The sequence below is a fragment of the Odontesthes bonariensis genome, chromosome 19 (assembly GCF_027942865.1).
Source record: "Odontesthes bonariensis isolate fOdoBon6 chromosome 19, fOdoBon6.hap1, whole genome shotgun sequence".
Taxonomy (NCBI): Eukaryota; Metazoa; Chordata; class Actinopteri; order Atheriniformes; family Atherinopsidae; genus Odontesthes; species Odontesthes bonariensis.
This window is the reverse complement of record NC_134524.1, coordinates 23,787,224-23,812,865: the sequence shown is the minus strand read 5'-3', so window position 1 is coordinate 23,812,865 and position 25,642 is coordinate 23,787,224. Positions and strand designations below refer to the sequence as shown.

Here is a 25,642-nt window from a genome sequence, read left to right as displayed (position 1 = left end):
ATCCTTACAGATACAATAGGGTCCTTGCAGTTTCACTGCTCGGTCCCCAATACACCTTACAGATACAATAGGGTCCTTGCAGTTTCACTGCTCGGTCCCTAAAGAGAGAGAGAGAGAAAAGAGAGAGAGAGAGAGAAAAAGAAAAAGAAAGAGAGAGAGAGAAAAAAAATTGAAAAAAGAGAGAAAAAAAAGAGAGAAAGAGAAAAAGAAAGAGAGACGGAGAAAAAAAAAGAGAGAAAAAGTTATAGTAGTCTTTAATAGTGATCATTAACGAATGGCGTAGAAGTCATTAATGACGCAAATTACCGAATGTTACATGTCGGTTTGGGTTGTCGTTTTGAAGCTAAGTTCGATGACTTCAAAGTTTACTTTCACCAATGGTGTGTAGCATCAACACCTAAGAATTGTTAACTTTTTAGTGCATAACGTAAAGTAACTGTTTGCATATTTGTTTGGATGTAACGTTATGAAACTTTTTTGTAAACTCTCCGTGCATTAGTTGGGCATGGTCACAAAGTTACAAACAAAAAATGAGCTCGATCAAGAGACCAGCCCAGCAGGAGTTACAGGTTGGGCCCAGACATACACTACTTGGCTTCAAGTTTTCTATATGTCATGTCAAGATGTATTTTCTTCATCGTAACATAACGTATTAAATTACTTGAGTGTCTTGTTTTATCCACTTTCACTTAAGTTAGCACAACATGCTGCAGACGACATGTTGAGATTTTGTGAAGAAGTAGTAGACAAAAACAAAAAGTTTGGGCCTATTGTGAATGTCTCACTGAGTAAAGGTCTACAGAACATTTGATCATGTTTTTTAAAAAGTATTTTTATGCCTTTAATGATAGGATAGTTGGAAGACATGCAGCAAAGGGTCGCTTGGTGGGGGACTTGAACCAGGGCCAGCTGCGGCGAGGACTGTAGCCTCTGTACATGGGGCGGCTGCATACCCCACTACGCCACAGACCACCCCAGAACATTTGATCGTGTTGTGACTTGGTATGTTTTTTATGTTTTCTCATTGATCACTTAATAATTTGACTTGGATTATACTGTAGATATCAAGAGTTAGGGTAGTATTTAGTGGTACTAAGGTGTTCCAGCAGCACAGCAACATCATTAGCATAGACAAAGAACCAAACATGAAATTTATGGTCGTTAAGAATAAATTTACAGAAAAATACAACAGAAAAACTAATTGAAACAAATGTATAGAAAAAGAGCAGTCCAATAAAGTCAAAATGAAATGATAATGAAACGGCAGTGACGTACTCTATAGTACACAATAAAATGTATAGGCCAATGGCATCTTATGAGATGTTGGCTTATGAATATGAGTAATAGCTTAAGAGAAAATGTGCACTGACCAAACAAAAGTTTACTATACAAATAAAAACAATATATACAATAGACCGGGAATTGATAGATTTTATGTCATACTGTTTACTAATTAATTAATTTGTGAGGAAAACGATTCAACCAGAAGTGCATTTGCGATTTTATTTTGAAATATACGCCGTGCATTTCCGGGCCGCGTGTATCCTTTTTCCAACCCAGTTTAGACAAAACCACGCCCACTTCCGCAGTACGGAAGCCGCGTATGCCGACACGAAGCAGCAGCTACCCATACGCTATCATCGCCCAAAAGACGTAGCTCGCCTATGTGCTAGGCTATCGGCTATCGCATATCTTTAGTGTGTAAAGCAGTCAGTTTAGTAATGTTAATTTATTGTCATGACAGTGTTGTTTCGCGTGCTTGACTGGTTACTTTCTGTTAAATATTCTAGCGATTATCTCCTATCATACCCGAATATTTTAGTAATGTTAATAAATTGTCATGACAGACAGCGTAGTTATCCGAAATGTCCAGAAGTAAGTCCAACGTCGAAATTTTTTTTAACAAAATTTAATCTGTCTTTTCATGGGACAATCCTTAAGAATGTAAAGTAGTGACTGTGCAGCTTGTATAACAGTGTAAGAGTGTAAATTAGCTGTCTCCTCAAAATAATTCAGCACACAGCCATTAATACCTAAGCCACTGGCAACATAAGTAAGTACACAGGGTAAATGACGACATTACAGAGCTGGTGGATGGTAGAGACTTTGCGCTCCTGATGGTCCCAAGATGGCGCCGTGAGCACACTCTCCGATTCGAGCTCTGATACCAAAAATTAATTTAACAGTGAATAACTTTTTAAAGGGAGCCTGCCTCTAACTGTGGCCTGTTAATGAACATTTCTGTAAACAACAATCGCGAAAACATGCCAAACCTGAGTTTGGAGAAGAGAAAAGTAAGCGATATTAGGGCAGAAGTAGTTAGCAACCAAGAAAAAGCTAGCATCAACCGTAATATACTGATTGACAACTACCACGATTACGCGGCCAAAGAAGGAGTGAAAATCAGCATGATGGATGAAGATGACTTTCACGAACTGCCAATTACCCCTTCTAAACCACCACCCAGCAAGAAAGGCAAACAAAACATTGCTGCCGACAACGCCATGGAAATCAACCTAGTTGGTGCGCCTGAATTCGTCTCCTCACTTGCCCAGCTAATTAACGCTCGGTCCGACAAGCTGGAATCACTGATCCAAGAAAATAAAACGGTCATTACGGACCTGAAGAAACAAGTCCACCACATTTGTGAGGATATGAATGCAATGAAAGGTAAAGTGGCTCAAGTTGAACAACTTTACCATGAAGAAAAAAAGCGTACAGGCGTTTTGGAAAATCGGATTACAGACCTGGAACGGTATTCTTGTCGCTGGAACCTGCAGCTCAATGGCATCCCAGAGACAGTAGAAAACCAGCATATACGGATGGAGGTAATTAAAATCTGTCAAGCCATCTTGCCAGAAGATAAAAAGCGACTGCCAGAAGTGATTGACACTGTCCATCGCCTTGGTACAAAAAATCCGAAGGGGCCCAAGAAGCGTCATCATTCAGTTCTCGTCCCGGGTTCACAGGGGTGCTATCTGGGCCGCCGCCAAGAACAACCGGTATCTGCGTGATCATGGGCTGCGATTTGCTGAAGACCTCTGCCAGATCGACAGAGAAAATAGGAAGATGCTGTGGCCAGCAGTGGAAGCTGCCCGTAAGGAAGGAAAAACGGCTTTCTTCGTTGGAGGACGCTGCTTTATTGAAAACAAGTTTTCCCTCCAGCTTGATAAATGAATCTGATAAAACTGATGTGAAGGAACTTAACACGATAACCGAAATGTACTCCCTCGTTCTAGTGAAAACCAAGGCATTTAAAAAAAAAAAAAAAAACATTTTTCTTTGCGTGTTAACTTGTGTCATATTATCAAACTATGCATTTGGCCTTTTGAATTAATGTAAAAATTAACTACGTTCCACAGATGAACACAGAAAACCCACAGTTGTGGGTTGTTTTGATTTTATTTTTATTTTTTTGGACTTACTTTTTTGTTTCAAAAGAAAACGGAGCCTTTAAATTCTGCTCTACACAGAATGCACATCAGCCAAACCCTAAATGTGTTTTTAGTCCAGTGCATCTAAAGCCCAATTCACACGGGATAAGTATTACCTATGGGCCCCCCCGTAATTCGGAATAATTGCGGAGAATGTCTGAGTTCTTAGTCCTGTGCGAATGCGCCATGTCCGTGATTTGTGGGGTAATAATTCCGCCGCGAATTACCTACTGTATTTCGGCGAAACACAGATGTCCTGTGGTAATTTAAGTCCCGTCTGAACGCACACCTGTGTGTTCAACCTATGTGTACAACCAGGTACAACGGGGCAAAACAGGGAGTTACGACAATTACGGAATATCCGCTCATGATGTCTGTGATTTCAGTAAATTACAGACTTTTGCTTGTCCCGTACGAATGCGCCACAAAAAAATACAGAGGTGCGGGGGTAGTTGCGAATTACCAGTGATCCATAGGTAATACTTATCCCGTGTGAATTGGGCTTAAGAAGTATATGAGAAGTAATTATTTACCATCCAGCTCAACATACAAGCTCAGGAACTAAACTGCTTCTTTTCTCTGTTTTTTGTTTGGGTATGTGCCAAATAATTGCATCTATGGGTCTCTTTATTTTAGTTTTGACCACAAGTGCCTTAAAAAAAAACGTTTTGGACATTTTATGGACACTACATTTCTTCTTAGTTGAGATAATGGTTCATTTTCATAAGCTTGTTCATTTATATGTTCGCGTAAGAGGTCAAAGGCAACTTTGCCTGTAAATTTCACTCAGTTGTGTTTGTTTATGGTACAGTTCTTGATGGTACGATAAGAGTTTGTGGTAAGTTACTTGCGACCTAACTGTCTACTACTTACCTATTTCTTGTTGTTTTGTTTATTTTACATTTCTCAAACTGTCTTTATCTTTTCTTTCACTAAATGCCAGGGGTTTAAGGGATAGTGGGAAACGCAAGGCGTTATTTCTGTATGCTAAAAAATGTTAAAAAAAAAATGTCTTTCTCCAAGAAACTCACTCCACCGCTAATGAGGTTAATTTCTGGAGGTCACAGTGGGGAAACGATATCTGGCTGTCACACTGTTCAGAATGTTCAGCAGGTGTGGGCACTCTAAGATACAACTTCACAGGTAACATTTTGCACACAGTTACTGATAGTAATGGTCATTTTGTATTACAAGTAATTGACTTTAATAAGGTTATTTTGATTATCACTAATGTTTATGGTTATAGCACTAAAGTAGCGAATGAGAAACTTTTTGTTATCATAGAACAAAAAATATTAATATGGTTAAACAAGTTCCCAAATGCCTTCCTTTTAATAGGAGGGGATTTTAACATTGCTCTTGATAATATTTTAGATAGATGGCCATCAAGACAAAACAACAATGAAAGCTGCTATTTAAAGCTTTTCATGCAAAGATTTGATCTGATAGATATTTGGAGAGAAAAATTTCCGACTAACAAAGTATACACATGGTCTAATAAAGCGGGATCCTCCCAATCTAGAATTGACTATTGGCTGATGTCCAGGGGTCTAAAAGAAAATGCAACAGCACAAATTATAGCCACACCATTAACAGATCACAAAGCTATAGACATCATTATTCCTCTATTCCCTGCTTCTCATAACCGTTCTTCTTATTGGAAGCTGAATAGCTCAATTTTAAATTATGAAGATGAAAAGACTGAAGTTAGTAGACTTATTCAAAAATATTGGAATGAAGCTCATATTGATGATAAATACTGTAACAAATGGGAAATTGCCAAATACTGTAGAAAATATAGCTCTAATCTAGCCAAACAAAGGAATGCAGAAGAAGACAAGATCATATCCACCATAACCTCCCTCTCTCAAAAGCTCTCGGTTTGTCTTTCTACAAATGAAAAAGAAACTCCCATTGAATATCAGAATAAACTTGACAACCTATATAGACTCGAAGCAAAGGGTGCCTTTATTAGATCGAGACAAAAATGGATGGAGGAAGGGGAGCGAAATTCTGCCTACTTCTTCAGGTTGGAAAAATCTCATTCCAAAACTAATTATATTCAGCAACTTAAGATTGACAATACTTTATGTGATGACCCCAAGCTAATTGCTACGTACTGCTCAAAATTCTATAGTAAATTATATACTTCTCAATATTGTGATACAAGTGCTTCGGCCTTTTTAGACTTTTAGTTATTGTGAATATTATTAATTATGTAGACAGAGATTTGTGCGATGCTCCTCTGACGTTACGAGAAATAACTGATTCTATAAATAGCCTCAAACATAACAAGTCTCCAGGTGTGGATGGATTCACCTCTGAATTTTACAGAGCATTTGTGGAACAATTAGCCCCATTCTTACAGAAGGTTTTCACAGAAAGCATAGCTAATGAATCACTGCCCCCAATATTAACTCAAGGATTAATCACACTTATTCCAAAGCCTAAAGAGAATGGTTTGCTTATCGACAATTGGCGGCCTATCTGCCTTTTAAATAATGATTACAAGGTGCTAGCAATTGCATTTGCCAAAAGGCTCAAACCAATTTTGGATTCTGTTATAGATGAATCACAGTCTGGATTCATGAACAACAGACACATTTCTAATAATATACGATAGGTTTGTGTTATGTTAGATTATTCTGATTTAATATCTGAAGACAGTTATATCCCATTTTTAGATTTCTATAAAGCCTTTGATTCTGTAGAACACCAATTTATTTTTAGTGCTTTAGAAAAGTTTGGTTTTGGGCAGTTTTTTAAACAAGCTATTCGAACACTATATGCAAATAGTAACTGTTCTATTAAATTGAATTCTGGCACAACCCCACGGTTTGATGTTGAACGTGGAATTCGGAAGGGTTGTCCGATCTCCCCTTATCTCTTCCTCTTTGTCACCCAAATTTTAGCCATTCATATTAACTCAAGTACTCTGAAAGGCATTGCAGTGGCAGAAAGGGAAATCGTTATTAGTCAGCTAGCAGACGATACAACCTTGTTCTTAAAAGACTCCTCTCAAGTATCTCATGCTTTTAATATAATTAATGTGTTCTCTAAAGCCTCTGGTATACCTAAATGTGAATAAATGTGAATTATTGGCAGTGAAAGACTCAGCTACTCGCTCAGTAGCGAACATTCCTGTCAAAGATAAGGTAACATATTTAGGAATTTCCATCACTAAAGATCAGAAAGTCAGAAATGACTTGAATTTCATCCCAATCATAGAAAAGGCTAAAAAAAAGATTTAATCTATGGCTATTAAGAGATTTATCTTTAAGAGGCAGAACTCTAATAACAAAAGCAGAAGGAATATCTAGACTTACTTATGCGGCCCTTTCATTACATATTGAAAATAAAACCACTAAAGGGATAGATCAGATGTTGTTCAACTTTTTATGGAAGAACAAAATGCATTGCATAAAAAAATCTGTTGTCATAAACACATATGAGAATGGGGGACTTATTTTTCTTTGCTTCTTTGAACAACACCTTTAAAATCAATAGGATCAATCAATTTCTAAAAAACCCAAATTCAATGTGGAACTGTATCTCCAATCACATTTTTTCTAAAATTGGTGGCCTAAAATTCCTCTTAGCATGTAACTATAACATAGGGAAAATTCCTATTGGTCTTTCCAACTTTAATAAACAAGCACTACTTGCATGGTCAATGATATACAAACACAATTTTTCACCACACCGTTACTCCATATGGAATAACAAAGATATACTTTATAAGAACAAATCAATATTCTTAAGGGAGTGGTTCAACAATGATATAATTTGGGTCAAACAACAATTCAATAGCAATGGTAGCTTATTTTCTTATGAGGAGTTCCTTCAATTTTATGGAATACCCGTAACTCCAAAACAATTATTTAAAAGCAACACATCTGCCTCTATACTTGATGCTCCCTTCACTGAGATAACCAACTCACCAGTTGGGAAAGTATGTTTTAACCCTTCTTCTAGCAAAAAGAAAAATTGTAAAATTCGTGCTCTTTTCCAATGTAATATCAGATGTGTTTCTCCTGTAATTTTTCACTGGAATAGTTGTGTAAATGATTTATGCTGGGATAAAATTTGGTCTCTTCCTCAAAAATTCTTTGTGCTTAATAAGGTTAAAGAAGTGTCATTCAAAATTATCCATAGATGTTACCCGGTTAAATCATTCTTTATCAAATTCAAATTTGTTGATCTTGATCTGAAGTGTGCCTTTTGTGACACTCACACTGAGACCATTATTCATCTATTTTGGAAATGTGAATATACCCGTAAGCTGTGGCAAGATATTTGTAGATTTATTTTAGATCATATATGCTGTGATTTTAAGCTCCTTCTGCAAAATATAATTTTTGGTTTTATAAAGAGTGATGCTCCTGCTGAAAAAGAATATTTTTTAATTAATCTCATTTTAATTCTTGCTAAATATTACATCCACAAATGTAAATTTGCCAAAGTGAAACCCAATTTTTGTGCTTTCATGATAGAACTCCAGATATATTTTAAGTCAATTTCCTCCCCTAATAATAAGAAAGCTATCAAAACTATAAATCTAGTCTCCCACTTTGACATTTTTAACTCAGTGTAATCCTCATTGTTCATGTCCCCTGGTATATTCTCTCTCTGTCCTTATCTTTCTCTCTCTCTCTCTTCATTTATTATTTAAATTACTTATGTATGTATTTATTTTGGTATCCTCATTTGTTCTTCATTTATTATCAATGATACTTGTCATGTTTTTGCACTATTTTTGTATCTTGTAAAGCAAAATAAAGTTGTATTAAAAAAAACAAAAACAAAAAAAAAAACTTTGCGCTCCTCCCTAGTTCGCATTCTCGTATTAGTTTCTATTGGGTCAGTCTCTCGCTTCCCGACTAGGCTTCCGTACTGCGGAAGTGGGCGTGGTTTTGTCTAAACTGGGTTGGAAAAAGGATACACGCTTCCGGGCCTGACAGTGGAGGTCTGCAGCAGAGCCCGTCTACGTAGAGCCTTGCCACTCTCCGTAAGCCCCATTGGTTGCAGTCCCACCAGAATTCCACTGGGGGTGATCGCGGGCGAGTCCAGAATGAATGGGGTCTATGGGGCTAAATGGCTAAATATATTTATTTCACCTGCTTGTCGTTGAAACATCACATATTTTATTCTAGATTCGGCAAGTTCAATATAGATTATAGGTCGAAAGTCGAATCCGCTCTTTGCACATTCGATCCTGGTTACCGGAAATGCGCCCTCAGCTTTTCCGGTCCGACAATAACAATAACAACAATGGCGTTATTTACACCTGCTGCCTGCAAGACCTCCCCAGACTTTCCATTTGTGATGTGCACCGTATTATCAAATATCATCAAGATATAGAGAAGTGTGCCACGTTAGGGGTCACAGCTCAGGTGAGAATCTTGCGGAGAGGATGATTAGAGGTACCAGACAAACCGCCAAAATGAGGAGAGGCTCTGAAATGGAATTTCAAGTTGCCAAAGAGTATGTGCAGTGCAACAATGTCAATTACGCGCCTTGTGGGCTTGCACTCCATCCTCAGGCTCCATAGCTAGGAGCCTCGCCAGACGGCCTTGTTTATGATCCGACTGCCACACCATGTTACGGTTTAGTTGAGATAAAATGCCCAAATGTGAAGAGCTACATTGACTGCAAATTCTTACACATGTCCAATGGCACGTTTACACTGAAGAAAAGCCATGCTTACTTTTGACAAGGCCAGCTCCTCATTACCGGACTGGAGTGGTGCGACTTTTTTGTTTGGGCAGAGGAGGATTACTTTGTTCAGCGACTGCAACCCGACAAAGATGTACAAGGCATCATAAGGCAGAAGTGTGATCATTTCTTCTTTAGCATCCACATGCCTAAGTATCTCTCAATGAGACGAGCACAGCAGATTGGCAAATAATAATTCAGATGTTTTATTGTACAGTCACATTTCAGATTTTTTGTATTTTCAAATAACATATTTTTCAATATCATAAACAAAACACCAGCCGGAAAAGGGTGGAATGCTCTCTTCGGGTCGGGAATGAGATCCTTCCCCAAGTGGAGGAGTTCAAGTATCTCGGGGTCTTGTTCACGAGTGAGGGACGAATGGAACAGGAGATTGACAGACGGATTGGTGCGGCGTCTGCAGTGATGCGGGCTCTGCACCGGCCCGTCGTGGTGAAGAAGGAGCTGAGCCAGAAGGCGAAGCTCTCGATTTACCGGTCAATCTATGTTCCTACCCTCACCTATGGTCACGAGCTGTGGGTAGTGACCGAAAGAACGAGATCGCGAATACAAGCGGCCGAAATGAGTTTCCTCCGCAGGGTGTCTGGGCTCTCCCTTAGAGATAGGGTGAGAAGCTCGGTCATCCGGGAGGGGCTCGGAGTAGAACCGCTGCTCCTCCGCATCGAGAGGAGTCAGATGAGGTGGCTCGGGCATCTGGTGAGAATGCCTCCTGGACGCCTCCCCGGTGAGGTGTTCCGGGCCCGTCCCACTGGGAGGAGGCCCCGGGGAAGACCCAGGACACGTTGGAGAGACTATGTCTCTCGGCTGGCCTGGGAACGCCTCGGGGTCCCCCCAGAAGAGCTGGAGGAAGTGGCCGGGGACAGGGACGTCTGGGTCTCTTTGCTCAAGCTGCTGCCCCCGCGACCCGATCCCCGGACCAGCGGAAGATGATGGATGGATGGATGGATAAACAAAACATCTCTTAATAAATAAAAAAAATCGTTGTCAAATCACTGTTGAGTTTTCTCTCTATATAGAAATACATTTGTCAGCATTACTTAGCCCATCTCTTGACAAGGTGTTTGTTTTGATAGTTTGATAGTAGGCAAGCCACTGCAAAAATTTCATTAATGCTGCCTACAATGGACAAAGGTATAACAGACTCAAAAAGTTTGTTCTCTTTAACCCGTCAAATATCACGCTCAACGTGCACTCTTAGACTGGCCATTTTCTGCGTTTTGAGGACGCTGGGTGCTGACATCTGCCTAGACTTCTCGAGAAAAGGTGGACAGTACACCTTGCATTTAACTAAATCATTGATGAGAAAGCCTTTGTCGACCATAATAGCCACATCCTCTGTCAGAAGGTCACTTATCCCTGACTTCCTAAAAACCTCTTTGTCACTTATTGACCCCTCATACAGAGAAGAGATGAAGGTGATGGGGCCATGGGGGGCAACCCCAATAAGTGCCTTCATCGTGCAATGAGATTTGTAGGGCGAGTACATCTCACTTTGAATGACAGGAGAGGATGGGGTTTGGCATTTTAGCTCTGTACAGTCCACTATTATCTGAGTATCAGAAAACTCCTTGAAGTCATCAGGAAGGTAAGCTTTCACATCCTCAGCCTCCATCCAGATGGATGCTGAGCCCAGGAGGGTGTACAGGAAGTTGTTCCAGGAACAGATAATGCGACTTACGGTGGAGGTGGAGATGAGGAATCGGTTTGCCAAGTCCAGCTCCGTGTAACCAGCAGACAGGTACATCAGGAAAAGGAAGAGTTCATCAATGGGTTGCAATGATTGTCTCTGTTAAAGGAAAACATAAACAATATTCACACTGCAAAAATAAAGGGATGTAATTGGTGTGACAATGTATTGACATGTATTGTGTGTGCATTAAAATAAATGAATAATAATAATGCAACAGACCTCCCATAAGTACAGGGCTACAATTTTAGGTGCATTTAATTAATAAACCAATGTCAAACATAATAAGACCAACAACACAATTGCATACCATGTGGGCAGGACGGACAGATGTTACGTCTTCATTCCTCCTCTCAGCAGCTTTGGCCCTGGATGCACAAACCATTTTATGCACAGATGGTTCAATCAGTTCCCAAAAAAGCTGGAACTCTTGATAATTGGGAAATCTAAAAAAGGATAGCAGAAAAGTAATAGTTTACAAAAAAGGTTGCAATTTGACCACAAAATAATATTATATACTAATGGGCGGCTTATTTGTTTACCTTGTGTAGAGTCGGATGTTGGCGTCGGATTGGATGAATCTTTCAATCTTTCAAACACAAATGTATAGCTTATCTTCAGTTCCTGGAATTGCTTTTCTAAGGCTTCGTTTTTCTTTTCCAATTCCTGGATCCTGTCGAGGGCCATATCCAGGAATGCTGCTTCTGGTGCTTTATGGTAGTCGTGATCATCATCTGGGATGGGTGTGCAGTCCATTGCTTGCTCGTCACCTGTTGGCTCTGGCGTGTTGACCTGCAATCTCTCCCAAACACTCAACCTCGGTGGTGTAATTGTGAAATTGTTCCACTGGAACAGTACCGGGACAGCTCCTTTCTGTAGTCTTCTTATCCCCAACTCCGTTTTTGGCGGAATTGTTTGCTCCTTTAAGAAATGCAGGCTGCAGACCTTCGTATGGGGTGTGGGGACAAACTTTTCGCGACGGATGTTGACTAGCCATCTCTTTCTTAGCTCTAAATCGCTGGGAAACGCGTGGAAGCTCAATATCCCATTAAATTTGGATGATGACGAACACAGCGGCACACAACAGTGTTCGTGGTATTGCTTCTGTTGCTTGCTGAAATGAAAGCGATCCTTTTTAAGACTCATGTCCAACCTCTTTACTCACGATTCCCGGCGTCAGTTGCTATGGTTGCAGCTAACCGGAAATCGGGGAGCCGCTTCATCAAAATACGGAAGTGACGTTATGACGTTATGTGCAAAGAGCGAATTAATGAGTATTTACGTCCTTTCGATTTCTTTCAGTTTGGGTCGTTGTTGGCCATAACACGCTAGCATTCTGCTAATGAATGCTGACTGGTCAGTGACGGACATGCGACTGATTACGACCAGAGACCCCGCTTGATGGCAGCTGAGGCCAAAGCAGTGGATGTCCAGAATGGAATATGAAACAGAATTTCAAGGAGGACCGTCCCGCTATTAATATTTAAGTTACTATTTGAGTCTTACCTCTAAAAGCTACTGCCATGTGCCCGACCGTGCTGAATTGCCAGTGACTCAGAACTTGCCGTAAAGCAGAACGTACGCAATCTGTGACGTCATCACCATTTTTTAACGGCTTTTTAGAACAGATAAGTGAACTTTAAAAATGCAATACTTAGCTGAGTGTATTTTTTAGTCCTCCCTTTTGAATGCAACTTTCAAATTACTTGACAAAAAATTATATCCTAAGAAAAGTGGATTTTTAGGGTGCAACCCCCATAGACCCCCATTCATTCTGGACTCGCCCGCGAGTGCCCTCACATGTACAGAGACACCAGTTCAGAAACCGGAAGTTACCGAGAGTGGCAGTTCTCTTCCATTAGACATATTCTGTCTGCAGCCAGGACCTCTGGGCCGGAAAATGAAATTAGATATAGTAGATTTATTGCAAAAAGAATCAGGAAACAGATGTTATCAGGTAATTTTTTATTATTTAAAACGGTGTAGGTTATATAATAGAATATAGTATAGATAAAGTATATAAATGAGGGTATATGAGTAGGGAGTATGTAAAAGTATAGGCATAAGTAGATATATGGGTGTATAGATGAGTGTTGATGTATAGGTATATATATATATATATATATATATATATATATGTGTGAATATATATATAAATAAATATATATTGAACGGGTATATATAAATATAGGGATATAGATAAATGTCATGTGATCCACACTCCATATCAGTAGGTGGCGGTAATGCTACTAAAAGTTGTTTGCCAACCGCCAATATAAAATCCGAAAGAGAGAGAGAGAGAGAGAGACCTCTGGGCCGGAACTCCACCCTGTGACCCCGGAAGCAAACACCGCAGCCGGCCGCCAGTTTTCTCTGTGTGGGACTCAGCTGCTGGACGGTGTGTTAGCGTGTCTGAGCTGAATCTCTGAGTGTGAGCAGCAACAATGTCTTCAGTTCAGCATCTGAGAGAGTTTATCAGCCAGCGACTAACTGCTGCCGCCGAAGAAATATTCTCAGAGTTTGAGAAAACCATCGTCCAGTACGAGGAAGAGATCGGCCGTCAGCGCAGACTGCTGGATATCAGCTGGAAACCGCAAATAAAGCTCCACAGAGTGGGTAAGTAAGGCTGTGTGGAGGAACAGGGCTGCAGCTCTGAGCTCCGCTCCGGTTCTGTTGGCCTTTAACGGGCCTCATCCTGAATCCACTTTCTGTTACGTCCTCCGCTCGAGGCCTGCCGTGATAATCACGAGCATTTAAAAAAAAAGTCAACATTGAGATCGCGATTATTCACAAATTTAATTGAAAAACAAAGTTTTTATTCCACTTCTCTGTACGGATGCAGTCTCATGATAACTCAGCTCATGTGGTCCAGCTAGGGTTGCCACCTTTCAGAAATGAAAATAAGGGACGCCCACCATGGCTCGTCTGGACTATGACCACCACCGCCGACTCCTTTGGCCACTGCTCGCAGCAGTAATGTGTTATTTTGTGCCAGTGTCTTTAGTACAGTGGTGATTTAAAAAACAAAAAACAAAAAAAAGCACCTTGATTAATACTTAAAGCTTGAAATGCTTTATTACCAATAAACACATTCTCTTATAAAGTGCAGTTAATTAAATCTTAAATTAAATCTGTGTGGAGTGTGGAACAATGAACTTTGAAATTATAAGAAAAATAAATTGATAACTTTTTTTTTTTTTTTAGTATTTTTTGGGGGCTTTTTATGCCTTTAATGATAGGACAGTTGGAGAGAGACAGGAAGCAGGGGGCAGAGAGAAGGGAAAGACACGCAGCAAAGGGCCGCTCAGTGCGGGAGTCGAACCGGGGCCCGCTGCAGCGAGGACTGTAGCCTGTATGTATGTGTGTATATATGTGTGCAGAAAGGTTATCAAGAGAAGAAGAAAAGTGGGTGTGGTTTAACGCGCTGCACGCCACAGCTGGATCTTATCGTATGTGCTGACAGTTGCAGAGTCCATCAGTCGGACCAGAATGGAGCAGAACCAGGAGCTGAACCAGGAGCAGAACCAGGAGCTGAAGCAGGAGCTGAAGCAGGAGCTGAAGCAGGAGCTGAAGCAGGAGCAGAACCAGGAGCAGAACCAGGAGCAGAACCAGGAGCAGAACCAGGAGCAGAAGCAAGAACTGAACCAGGAGCAGAACCAGGAGCAGAACCAGGAGCAGAAGCAAGAACTGAACCAGGAGCAGAACCAGGAGCAGAACCAGGAGCAGAACCAGGAGCAGAAGCAGGAGCTGAAGCAGGAGCTGAAGCAGGAGCTGAAGCAGGAGCTGAACCAGGAGCAGAACCAGGAGCTGAAGCAAGAACTGAACCAGGAGCTGAAGCAGGAGCAGAACCAGGAACAGAACCAGGAGCTGAACCAGGAGCTGAACCAGGAGCATAACCAGGAGCTGAACCGCTCCACCAGGAAACGAGCCGGCTCATCCTCTGGGTCCACCGGGCCACAGGTCAGTGTGGAGGAGGTTTTTATTTTATTTCTTATTTATTTGGTTAGGACTCTGCACATTAATCAACATATCAGCAAAGCATCCATGTAAATATGCCGGAGTTAGCACAGTTGCTAAATTTCATCCGTTGTCCTCAGGCAGGTATCATAAAAACATACAGACAATACACCATGACAAAAAACTAAAGAACAAACAAACAGAAAATCTTTAGAAAGATTCACATCAAAGTTAAAGGGACAGTTCGCCTCTTTTGACATGAAGCTGTGTAACATCCCATATCAGCAACATCATTTATGAACATCTTCTTACCCCCTGCTGCGTCCTGTGAGCAGAGTTCCAGCCTCGTTTTGGTGTTGATGAAAGTAGTCCGGCTAGTTTGCTAAGGTACCGAAAATAAAGCGTTTTGCTTCTCAAAACAATATGCGTTCAAAAGAGTAATACATTTGCATCACAGAATCCTCCCTCCAGAAAAAGTCAGAGCTCACATCGCTTGGCCCTATTTTCTCTCCCTTCGTATCACTGCCTGCTGTGTAACCCGTGCAGACCGAAGTGCAGCCCGAGCACTCCCCTGCTTCCGAGCAGCAAACACCGTAACAGCTGCAGCTATCGCTAGGTGGCTGTTAGCATTGATATGAAGGGAGGCAGAAATAGTGGACGTCATTGAGGGATACTCCATCATACTTAGCTGCCTTCCCTCTAATTTTTCATGTGTCTGGGCAAACACACCAGCTCCCTGAGCACACCGAGGAGCACTGTGAGCAGCATCAGATGTGCACGCTGTGGCCACACACCTGTATTACACCTGTTCAAAACCCTGGATCATAGCCAGTTACATGGCTTATTAAAAGAATCAAATCACAGCAGCAATTTCCATTAGTTTACTTTTAATATAAGCGATTTGGCCCACTTAAAATGAAAAAGACAAAAATCTTGTTGTTCATGAGATGTGTTATCTGTCTCTGTCTCTACGAAGCTGACAACGTCGTCAAGTTTTGGAAGATGTTCTTCTTTTGTAAGTTCATAGTTCTTATTTAACCATTTGGCCCTGAGGTCTGATGGTAGCTTCCCAATGATCTCAACCAATGACCACTGAGCTCTTCCTCACACTTCATGGCAGGAAGCGTATCCTCACAGCCTCTCAGTTGGTCTGCGAAGTCTCTGAGTTGCACATTGTCTCTTATCTCCTTAAAGTTCAAAACCTTTCCTACCCAAGCTTGTGAGATGGAATGAGGATTTCTGAATCTTGTTCTTAGTCGCTCAAGTGCCTCCTTGCTACCCGCACTAGGATTGGGGTTGTATAAGCAGTGACTTATGGCCTCTCGAGCCTTTCCTTCAGTGTACTGGTGTAGACGAGTTAACCATTGTGGTGAAAAGCCTCATGAACTTCCAATACTGGAGGGGGGTCTCCATCAAACTTGACCATATCCCTTGGTGGGAGCCTAAGAGAGTCTACTTGGACTTGATACTGCTGCCTTGAAAACTCTAGCAATTGTGATATTGAATCCCTAGATATTGGAGAAAGTGACGGTTGTGTCATTGCAGGGATCCTGCCAGCTCTCGGTGTAGAATAGAAATCTGCATTCAGGGCTTGCTTCTTTTGTTCATTGTGTAGCATCTGTGCATCTAGCTCGGCCTTGTGATGCATTCGCAGGAGTTCCAGTTCAAACTCCTGTTTGTTGCGTTGAAGCAGCACTTCAAAGTTTTCCTGTTCCCTCTTTCGCAGAGCTTGTAGCATCTCTTGCTCTCCTGACACAGAATTTTCATCATTTGTGTCGGCTTGAGGTTCATTGACTAAATCATATTGGTTTGTGACGTCTAACTCCTCATCAACATCTGGATGATCGTCAGCTCCATCTTTCACTTCATGCAGCCAGGCTAGAGCCTCATGACGCACATCATGAACGCTCATCAAGATAAGCTTCTCATAGGCATCAAACTCTTCTTTGTCAATGTCATCAGTGAGTCTCATGATAACATCTGTGTGTTTCTTGAAGTTGTGTGAGGGCTAGGTCGAGGCTTTCCAATGCTGCTTTCTTTTTTTTTTTTTATAATTTTTTTTTTTAATGACAACAAACATTCAGATCCGGTACATGTGCATATATCTTGCATCTCGTCTGTCCTAAATGCCAAAGTGGTATTTTTGTTTTATGTCTAAACGATTAAAAAAAAAAAAAAGAAAGAAAGAAAGAACCAAACAACAACAAAAACACACAAGAATATGTACAGAGTGGGGAGTGATCCTTTTTATATGGCATAGTTATTGATTTGTAAAAATAAAATCAGGCCTATGGGGCGTGACATGGTTGACCCAGTTTTCCCAGTATGAGGTGAATTTCTCCAGTTTAAAATGAACAAATGCTGTTATTCTCTCCATTTTATATATGTCCATTGTGATGTCCATCCAGATGTTGACAGTTGGGCTCTCTTGTGATAGCCATTTCCTGGTAATATTCTTTTTACAAGCCATTAGCAGGATATTTATGAGGTGCTTATCTCTTTTCAGCCATCCCTCGGGTATGTGTCTGAAAAACATAGTCTTAATGTCGATCGGTATTTCGCATTTGAAGATGTCCTGTAGGGCGTTGTGTATCTTTTTCCAATAGTCCTTCATGACCGGGCAGTCCCAGAAAATGTGATAATGGTTTGCATTTTGATTTCCACAGTTCCTCCAGCAGACTGAGGAGTTATTGTCATAGTGAGATTTCTGGGAGGGTGTAATAAAGCACCTAATCAGGCTTTTCCAGCCAAACTCCCTCCACTTCTGTGAGCTGGTACACATCCATTGATACCTCCATATTGTTGTCCATTCTTCTTCAGATATAATTATTCATCCTTCCTTCTCCCATTTTGTTTTAATATTTGAAGTTGAATGTGATTTCAAATTCGACAGACTCTTATATAAACATGAAACAGTTCTATCAATAGTTTCTGAATTATAGGCTTTTGTAAACAGTTCAATCAAACATGTGCTAATCTTTGTTACATTTTTCATCTTCGTATCAACATAGTGCCGCAGCTGCAGATATCCATAGAAGTCTTGTTTTTCTAATAAATGTGTCCTTTTAAGCGTTTCAAAACTGAGCAGTTTTCCATCTTTCATTACCCTGCATAGGGCTGTTATACCCTTAGCTATCCAATCTTTGAATCTAGAGTCCAATTTATTAGGTGTAAACTCTGAGTCATAGGCGCACCATTTAAGAACTGTAATATCACTCTCGAGTTTATGTTCCTTTATGATAGTTTTCCATGTCTTAAGGGTCCATTTCACCCATAAGTTATCAATGTTATTTATGTTTGTTTGTAGGTTATTATCAGCTAAGATTGCCTGTATGGGAGTAAAGGGTATTAATTCCTCAATGTTTTTCCATTGAGCAGTATATAGAAAAATAGAAAAATAACAAAAATAGAAAAATAAGTATTTAAGTTTAAGATTGGAAAGGCCTACAATGCATTGTATTCAAATAAATGTATAAAGTGAGTAAGAAAAAATAAATGGAGGTGATATATAACCTAGGGGGTTACAATTATTTTATGTATGGGTAGATAATTGTGTTCTGATAATTTTGTAAGATCTTCTGGTAGGTTGATGCCTAAGTACTTAAGAGACTCTGTTTGCCATGCCAAGGGGTAACTACTTTTGATTTCTGCTGGTGGGCTATAATTATATGAAAGTAACTGAGTTTTACTTATATTGACTTTATATCCTGATAATTGACCGTACTGTTCAAATGATTGCATCAATTTAGGTAGAGAGTATGTTGGGTGCCCAAGATAGACCAAAATGTCGTCTGCATAACAGGCCAATTTATATTCCGTCCCTTTAATAGTGATTCCTTTGATGTCTTCATGTTTGTAGACACCCTTAGATACAGATTATATTTTTATGTTTTAAGAACAAACGATTGCAGAAAAAAAAGGCCAAATAGACTATTGACCCTTCCCAGTCACGTGACTTTCGTAAAGCAACCGCCATTTTGGACGTATAGAAGACAACGATTTGCGAGTAACGATAGTAACAGTAACGATACACACAGACTGAAAATTGAATAAAAGAAGAAAGAACAAGATGCAAAAAAAATTCCACTATCCAGCGAGGTCGGGCATTTAGTGGGCCAGCAGAGGGAGAGGTATTTGGAGAAGCTGAAAATTGGAGGTTTAGAAAACGACGTGTACTTGCTTCCACTAGGGCTGTTTACAGATGTCCGACAGCATTAGCCTGATTAACATAGACTTTCAAATCTCTTCGAGATTCTGGTCTGACCAAGACCATAACGAATACGATTCGAAATGGCCTGGTCAACCCGCCTCCCTCGGGTTGCTACTGGTTGTGGCCAGAAAAGGCTGTGCCTAAGCTTAAGCCAATCACACCACTCTTTCCTCTGACGTATGATTTAGCTACCAGCGGGGCTAACTGGTAGATTAAACTCTTACCAAAGCCAGTAGGGAGCAAGCCAGGCGAAAACATCTTTCCTGTCAAGAAACGATTCAAGGGCTGTTCTTTGCTCGATTTTTAACGAGAATCTCCCGTCGAACACTTTCATTACAGCATCTACAGCAGTGTCAAAAGCTTGATGCTGCTCCATGTTGATATTGAATGAAGCGCTTCCGTGTACAATCCATGGGTTGAGTGGCAGTTCAACCACGTCACTACCTTGAACCCGCCTTGGTTGGCGCTGCTCAAAGTTGATTGCTTCCCGACAAAGTGGGTGGAGTTCCCATTTTTTCGGGAACTCGAATCCACCTGAATGAGCAGTTGGCCTGAGTAAGTGTAGCAGAGCCGAAGGTGTTGCGTCACTGCGAGGGCGGAGCCTGGGTACGACAGCATGCCACCGCCTCGTCTTTACCCGACTTCAGCCCCCACGACCTTTATATTTATGTTGTAAAAAACCCATCGCCATACACGGGAAAGGATCTAAAGGTATACAAGAGTTTGGATGCCTACAAATATTTTGTGTCGGGCTATGTGACCTGCCTTTTACCAGTGGATCGTCCCTGGAGCCGGTGGGCGCCATCTTTTTACAGCTAAGGTTTGTTTACATTTTTCATTTAGTGTTGTTCACCAGGATAAACGACATGTAAACCCGTTGACACGGTGTTATAATCTTGCTATTACGAGAATTGCAATGACCAAGTCGTAGTGCTTTACTAAAGGCGCTGTGTTATGTTTTATCTAGTAGAAAGGCAACCCTGAAATGGCACGGGGGAACACTAGTGTGCCGTGAGAGATCATCTGGTGTGCCGTGGAAAATTATAGAATGAATGTAGTAGTACATTGTTAATTTAGGCAAGAGGATTTTCTCTTCAGTTAACGTTTACAACTGGTGGTGTGCCTTGGCATTTTGTCCAGCCAGCACTAGGGCAAAAGCCGGAGAAGAAGAAACGCACTGTGCCACCCATCACAGCTGAGCAGACTGCACAATTCTATGAAGACCTGAAGAACAGTGGTCTCAAGCCCGCACTACTATCCGTGCTGCCAGGGTACTGCAAGAACTACATCCCGAAACAGGTTGCCCTCGGCCTGCCGAAGCCATTGACAGAGCTCTTCTACAACCCGGAACACAGGAAACTGTCTCACACTGACCTAATGGCTGAATGTGAGAAGGCATTCTCTGCACTGACAATTACTGAGGAGCAGGTAAAGTGTACCAATACCTGAAATGTCAGAAATGAAACTTACTGTAAGTTACTTAGCATTGTAACTAATTAAATATTACAGATGTTTGCCCTGAAATGCCTTACATTACTGTGTTACAGCTAAAGCATTGCATTACAGTAACTTTTTACAGTTACTTTTGTAATACGTTACTCCCAACACAGCTTATCACATGACTTGTTTGAGTGGGCACTTTTATTGAAAAGTTGTCCCTATCATTGTATGCACCTACATACTGTATTCTATTTTAACATTCTTCATACAATGCGTTGGATTTGTTTTCTAACAGGCAGAGCACATTGAGCGGGAGACCAGATTGCAGGCGAAGGCCAAGCTGTGGTTTTCTATGAGGGAGGGCAGGATCATAGCTTCCATGTTCAAGGACTCTGTACGGACCAATCCTGCGAGTCCTGCTAAGAGCCTCATACGCCAGATCTGCTATCCAGAAACCAAAAAAATTGCAACTGAAGCAACACGGTATGCCTGTTTACTGCAACAAAGTACACAAAGCCAAAGTTTATTTTGTTTAAATTGTTTATTTGCCATATGTGGCCCTCCAAGACAAAAAGTAATGCAAGAAGACAATGACACATCAGTAGGCCTACGATAATATATTGAGACATTATAATATGGTTGATGAAGACACATAAGAATACTTGAAGTAGGTTGTTCATTGATTTGTTTTGACATCAGCCTAATAATTATGGTGATTGTAGTAGGGAAGAAGCTGTCAATCTGACTTAATACTATGCATTTTGTTTTTTACATATGCATTTCAGATGGGGATGTGACAATGAGGAGCAAGCAAGACAGTGCTACGTGGAGCTGCAAAGCAAGATCCATACAGACCTCAAAGTGGAGCAGTCTGGACTTCAGATCAACCCAGCTTTTCCGTTCCTGGGGGCATCTCCTGATGGCCTCGTTTCCTGTGCTTGCTGTGGTGATGGACTGCTGGAAATAAAGTGTCCTTTCAGTGGCAAGGACGTTGGACTCCAGGCAGCGGCAGAGAACCGGGGCTTCTGCCTGCAACTGAGCAACGGCGCCTACAACCTGCAGCGAGACCACGGGTACTACTACCAGGTACAGGCTCAGTTGTTCGTCACAGGAAAACAGCACTGTGACTTTGTAGTTTGGTGCACCAAGGAGGGAAACCAGGAGCTCTTCATTGAGCGCATTGCCGCGGACCACCAGTTTTTCAGCTCTGCCCTAGCTGCTGCCACCACCTTCTTTAAACAAGGAATTCTTCCAGAGCTGTTAGCCAAGGCTTTTACAAGCCCACAAATCCTACCCCCGCCACAACCAATTGCCTCACAAGCTACATGGTGCTACTGCAAAGCAACAGTGCAGACTATAGGCATGATTACATGCCACTCCGAGCAGTGCCAGATCAAACTATTTCACTTGAAGTGTCTCGGGTTGAAAAATATCCCCAAGAGGAAATGGCTGTGTCACAACTGCAGAGTCTTGGCATCAGTTGGCAAGACGGCGTAATGTTTGAGGGTCTGACAAATGTACCCAGTATGCTTCAGACAGTTGGCTCTTATTTTTTTTTTATATATATATATAAATCTTGTATTTTATTCTTAATCTTCTATTTTATTCTATTGTCTGTAAATAGCACTATTATATACATGTCATTATCCTTTTAAATAACTTGTCTGACTGTGAATTCTGCTTCTAAATGTTTACATTAAAAGACATTCTATTCCCTATGTGCTGAGACGAGAGTTAATTGCACTGACATTTTCACACAGTATGCAACTTAAATTAAATATCACAGACAAGAAGTTGTTGAAGTATATGCACATGGATTTATTCTTCACAGCAAAAGGATAAGAGAAGACTGGATTGAAAAAGTCATGTCACTCATTTACAGAAATGTACATTTTTACAGAGTGTGACAATATTTACAGGGAGGATCTCAGATAATGATCTAGTCAAAAGGAATTACAGAAGGACAGATGTTAGTCAGAGCACAGGCAACCCTTACCATTTTGTCAAGAGTAGTAAACAAAGCATCATCATCAGTGTTGTATAGTAGCGATATTGGTACAGGACCCTGCAGCACTGTATATTTTGACCTTGAAATTCCATGTGAATGCGCACAGAGGCTAACTTCCGAGTATCCTCCAACTCCACAGGACTCAGCTGCTTTTTACCTCTGGTGAATGCAGGAACTACTACTTTGGCACAATAAAGGCCCACTTGTTCTTCAATTGTAAAACCTCTGTCTGCTATGATAACGTCACCAGGTAGTAAATTATCTAAAAAGCCACTGTTTTCTGTAATATGGGGATCTGTTGTTCTTCCTCCATATCCCCTCGAAATGAATGAGATCACACCCTGTGGAGTAATTCCTATCAAGTATTTCATTGTGTTATGAGATTTATACTTTGAGTATGTTTGACATATTGCTCTCATGTCTGAAGGTGCTTCTGTAAAGATTTCAAAACAATAAATCACACTGATGCAGTCAGGAAAATGTTTCCTGAAACACATAGGTAGAGATGTCTTTACATCTTCTCTTTCAGGCCAAATCACACACTTAGGGACCATGTTTTCATCCATGATGGAAAGTACATTTTCAACCACTCGTGAAACTGTTGAACTACTCACATTAAACAGATAGCCTAGGAACTGCAATGTCCGATTCATACGCAATCGCATACAGGTTAACAACACTTGCTGAAAACATGTCATGGTCAGGGTATCTTTCACGTGCAAACGGACAAGACTTAACACGGACAGCAGAAGGGTAAAACTTGGCAAACCAGTCAAACATCTCACTTTCTCGTCATTGCTCTGAAGAGATTCTTCGGACAGCAGATCACAGGAAACCAGCTTTGACTTCAAGTCCATGTTGTCAACGCGTAGATTTTGACACTCCATCTCCAAAGTAGCAATGTCGGCCATAGTGAGATCTGTTTGGCAACACGCACTACGGTGAGCTACATCATCATCAGCATCAAAATCCAGGTTCTCCTCTTCGTTGTCACAGTACGACAGTTCCAGCAGGGAATGAGCAGCGGCGATCTTGCCCTCTGCCTCGCGTTTTTTCCTCTTGAGATGCTGACGTTGGTTAAACTTCCCTAAGCTGGTTTCTGCCCGTCGTTTTTGATGAGGCGTCATGTACTGGAACACACTGTGCACGTAGTCCGGAGATAAGGGGTTGTTGCTTTTCTTGCCTGCAATGACAACGTCAACACATTAGCAACGCCATACAGACATAGCAGTTTATGGCACAGACCCGGTCGTTTTTTTTGCGCACATCTAGGTCCTACCTGACTGCAACAATAGTACTTAAAAAGTTTAAGTATCCATTGTTAAGACGTGAAACACGTCGAGTGGCCAGTGTGTTTACTGATGCGCTAGCGCTATGTAAAAGTAGCCAGACAGCCGGCCACCACACTGCCCTCGTTGATTTCCATTATTTTCTCCAACCATTGTTACAGATTACAGGAAACTGAGGGGATTGAAAAGAACAATGTTCCTATTGTTTACAACATTTATTTGTGGGGCATTACACCTGATATGCCCTCACATACACAACAAGGGCTTACAAAGGGCAAACAAAGGAAACGCAAGGTTAGCTAGTCCTTAGCTAATGGTCCTGGCTACTACAGAAACAAGGGTGTTAGTGGGTTGTTTTAACCTATTTGGTCAAACACACTGGCCGCCATGCAATGTAAAGCCTTGCGAGGTAAATGTATAAGCAATGTAAAGCCTTTGCATGATATCTTTATTCGACACTTACCTCCAACAAAGTGGTCACTACACAACCACTGGTATACTGAAGGTTGCCAGTCTTTCCTGTTGATTGCCGCGATCCATCTTCTCCGTCACTCAAGGTCAGTGGGGATCCGGTAAAAAGACAAATCTTTCCTTGTCTGCTGACTGTTGGTACACCCAGGCGCGCAACAATATGCCGGCATGATGTAAACCTTACTGATCGAATCGATATTTTCCTTTGAATGTTCCTCGCTCCTCCGTTGTTGGCTGTGGTAGACTACTCGTTTTCACGTCCAAAAATATCTATCTATCTATCTATCTATCTATCTATCTATTCTCAGAGTGCATGCTGGGAGTTTGTTGAAGGAAGGTGTGGTGAGTTTGCTGAGAGTTTGTGAACTTTTTCTGACTCATTTTCTCACTGTGTGATTATGATGTAAATCGTGTGATTATTTTGAGGTAGGTTTAGGTGTGTTTTGGTGTAGTTTGGCGGAGGGTTAGCAGTGTTTCACGGCGGGGATGGCGTCTTTGGAGACGCTTTCCCTTTCAATCCGCCATGGGGTGCGGGTTCAGCCCGACCCGTCAGTACCTGTGGAGGAGGATCTCATGGCTGTGGGAGACCAGGTGGGACATGCAAACCTGTCCTACGCCTCCAGGATGAACAGAGGGGTTGTGGTGTTTGTCAAAGAAGAGCGTTTGGTGGCTGAGTTGTTGGCGAGCGGAGTGACTTTGAACGGTATGTACCTGCAGGTTTCCCCACTCGCCGTGCCTTCCACCCGAGTCACCGTCTCCGGTGTTCCCCCGTTTATCCCCAATGAGGCGCTGGAGCAAGAGCTGCAGCGCTTCGGGAAGATGGCGAGTGGTTTCAAGACAGTAGGCCTGGGTTGCAAGAGCGACAAACTGAGACACGTCCAGTCGTTCAGGAGACAGTGTTTCATGTTCCTGAGCTGTCCGTCACAAACGATGGACGTGTCATTCAGAGTGAGACACGGAGAGGGACTTTACATGGTGTACGCCAGCACGGGGAGCATGAAATGTTTTGAGTGTGGAGATGTGGGGCACAAGCGGGTCGCTTGTCCTCACAGGCTCGCGAATGAGCGCGCTACCGCCGCCACGCCCGCGCCCACCCCCACAGCCGCCCCCACTGCAATCGAGACCGATTCAGGAGAGGGCTCCAGCGGGCAGGCACAGGCACAGGGGCAGGCAGGGGGACAAGAACAAAGAGCTCAGACAGCAGGTGGTGACAGTTTGGCTGGTTCAGAGGAAAAAACAGGAGAAACTGAAAAAACAGAGGAAGCTCAGACAGCAGAGGAGATACAGGCAGCAGGAGTAGATCAGGTACAGGCAGCAGGAGTAGATCAGGAACAGGCAGCAGGAGAAGAGGAGGTCAGTGGGGGAAACAGCTGGGGAGGGCAGGCAGCTGGATCTGACCAAAGTCAGGCT

At 41.7% G+C, this 25,642-nt stretch overlaps 2 protein-coding genes and 1 long non-coding RNA gene across 3 annotated transcripts in view; 1 reads left to right on the top strand and 2 right to left on the bottom strand.

Moving 5' to 3' along the window:
* Positions 1-25,642, bottom strand: part of LOC142368723 (uncharacterized) — a 93,741-nt gene that overhangs the window by 21,310 nt on the left and 46,789 nt on the right. The gene's annotated exons all lie outside the window — the stretch shown is intronic.
* On the top strand, positions 14,701-21,961 carry LOC142369425 (uncharacterized). The gene is made up of 4 exons (XM_075451788.1): positions 14,701-14,817; positions 20,165-20,452; positions 20,760-20,947; positions 21,250-21,961. Exons 2-4 carry the CDS (start codon positions 20,402-20,404, stop codon positions 21,959-21,961), a joined length of 951 nt encoding a protein of 316 aa, XP_075307903.1. The 5' UTR covers positions 14,701-14,817; positions 20,165-20,401.
* LOC142369318 (uncharacterized) lies at positions 22,259-25,305 on the bottom strand. The gene is made up of 2 exons (XR_012767580.1): positions 24,225-25,305; positions 22,259-23,655 (listed from the first exon to the last, which is right to left on the bottom strand). It is a non-coding gene; the product is annotated as an uncharacterized LOC142369318 (long non-coding RNA).

Excerpts from the sequence above, each read along its gene's own strand:
- LOC142369425 (XM_075451788.1), top strand. The coding sequence starts at position 20,402 with ATGGCTGAATGTGAGAAGGCATTCTCTGCACTGACAATTACTGAGGAG. Across the intron at positions 20,453-20,759 it reads TGACAATTACTGAGGAGCAG|GCAGAGCACATTGAGCGGGA; the intron begins GTAAAGTGTACC and ends GTTTTCTAACAG. Across the intron at positions 20,948-21,249 it reads ATTGCAACTGAAGCAACACG|ATGGGGATGTGACAATGAGG; the intron begins GTATGCCTGTTT and ends TATGCATTTCAG.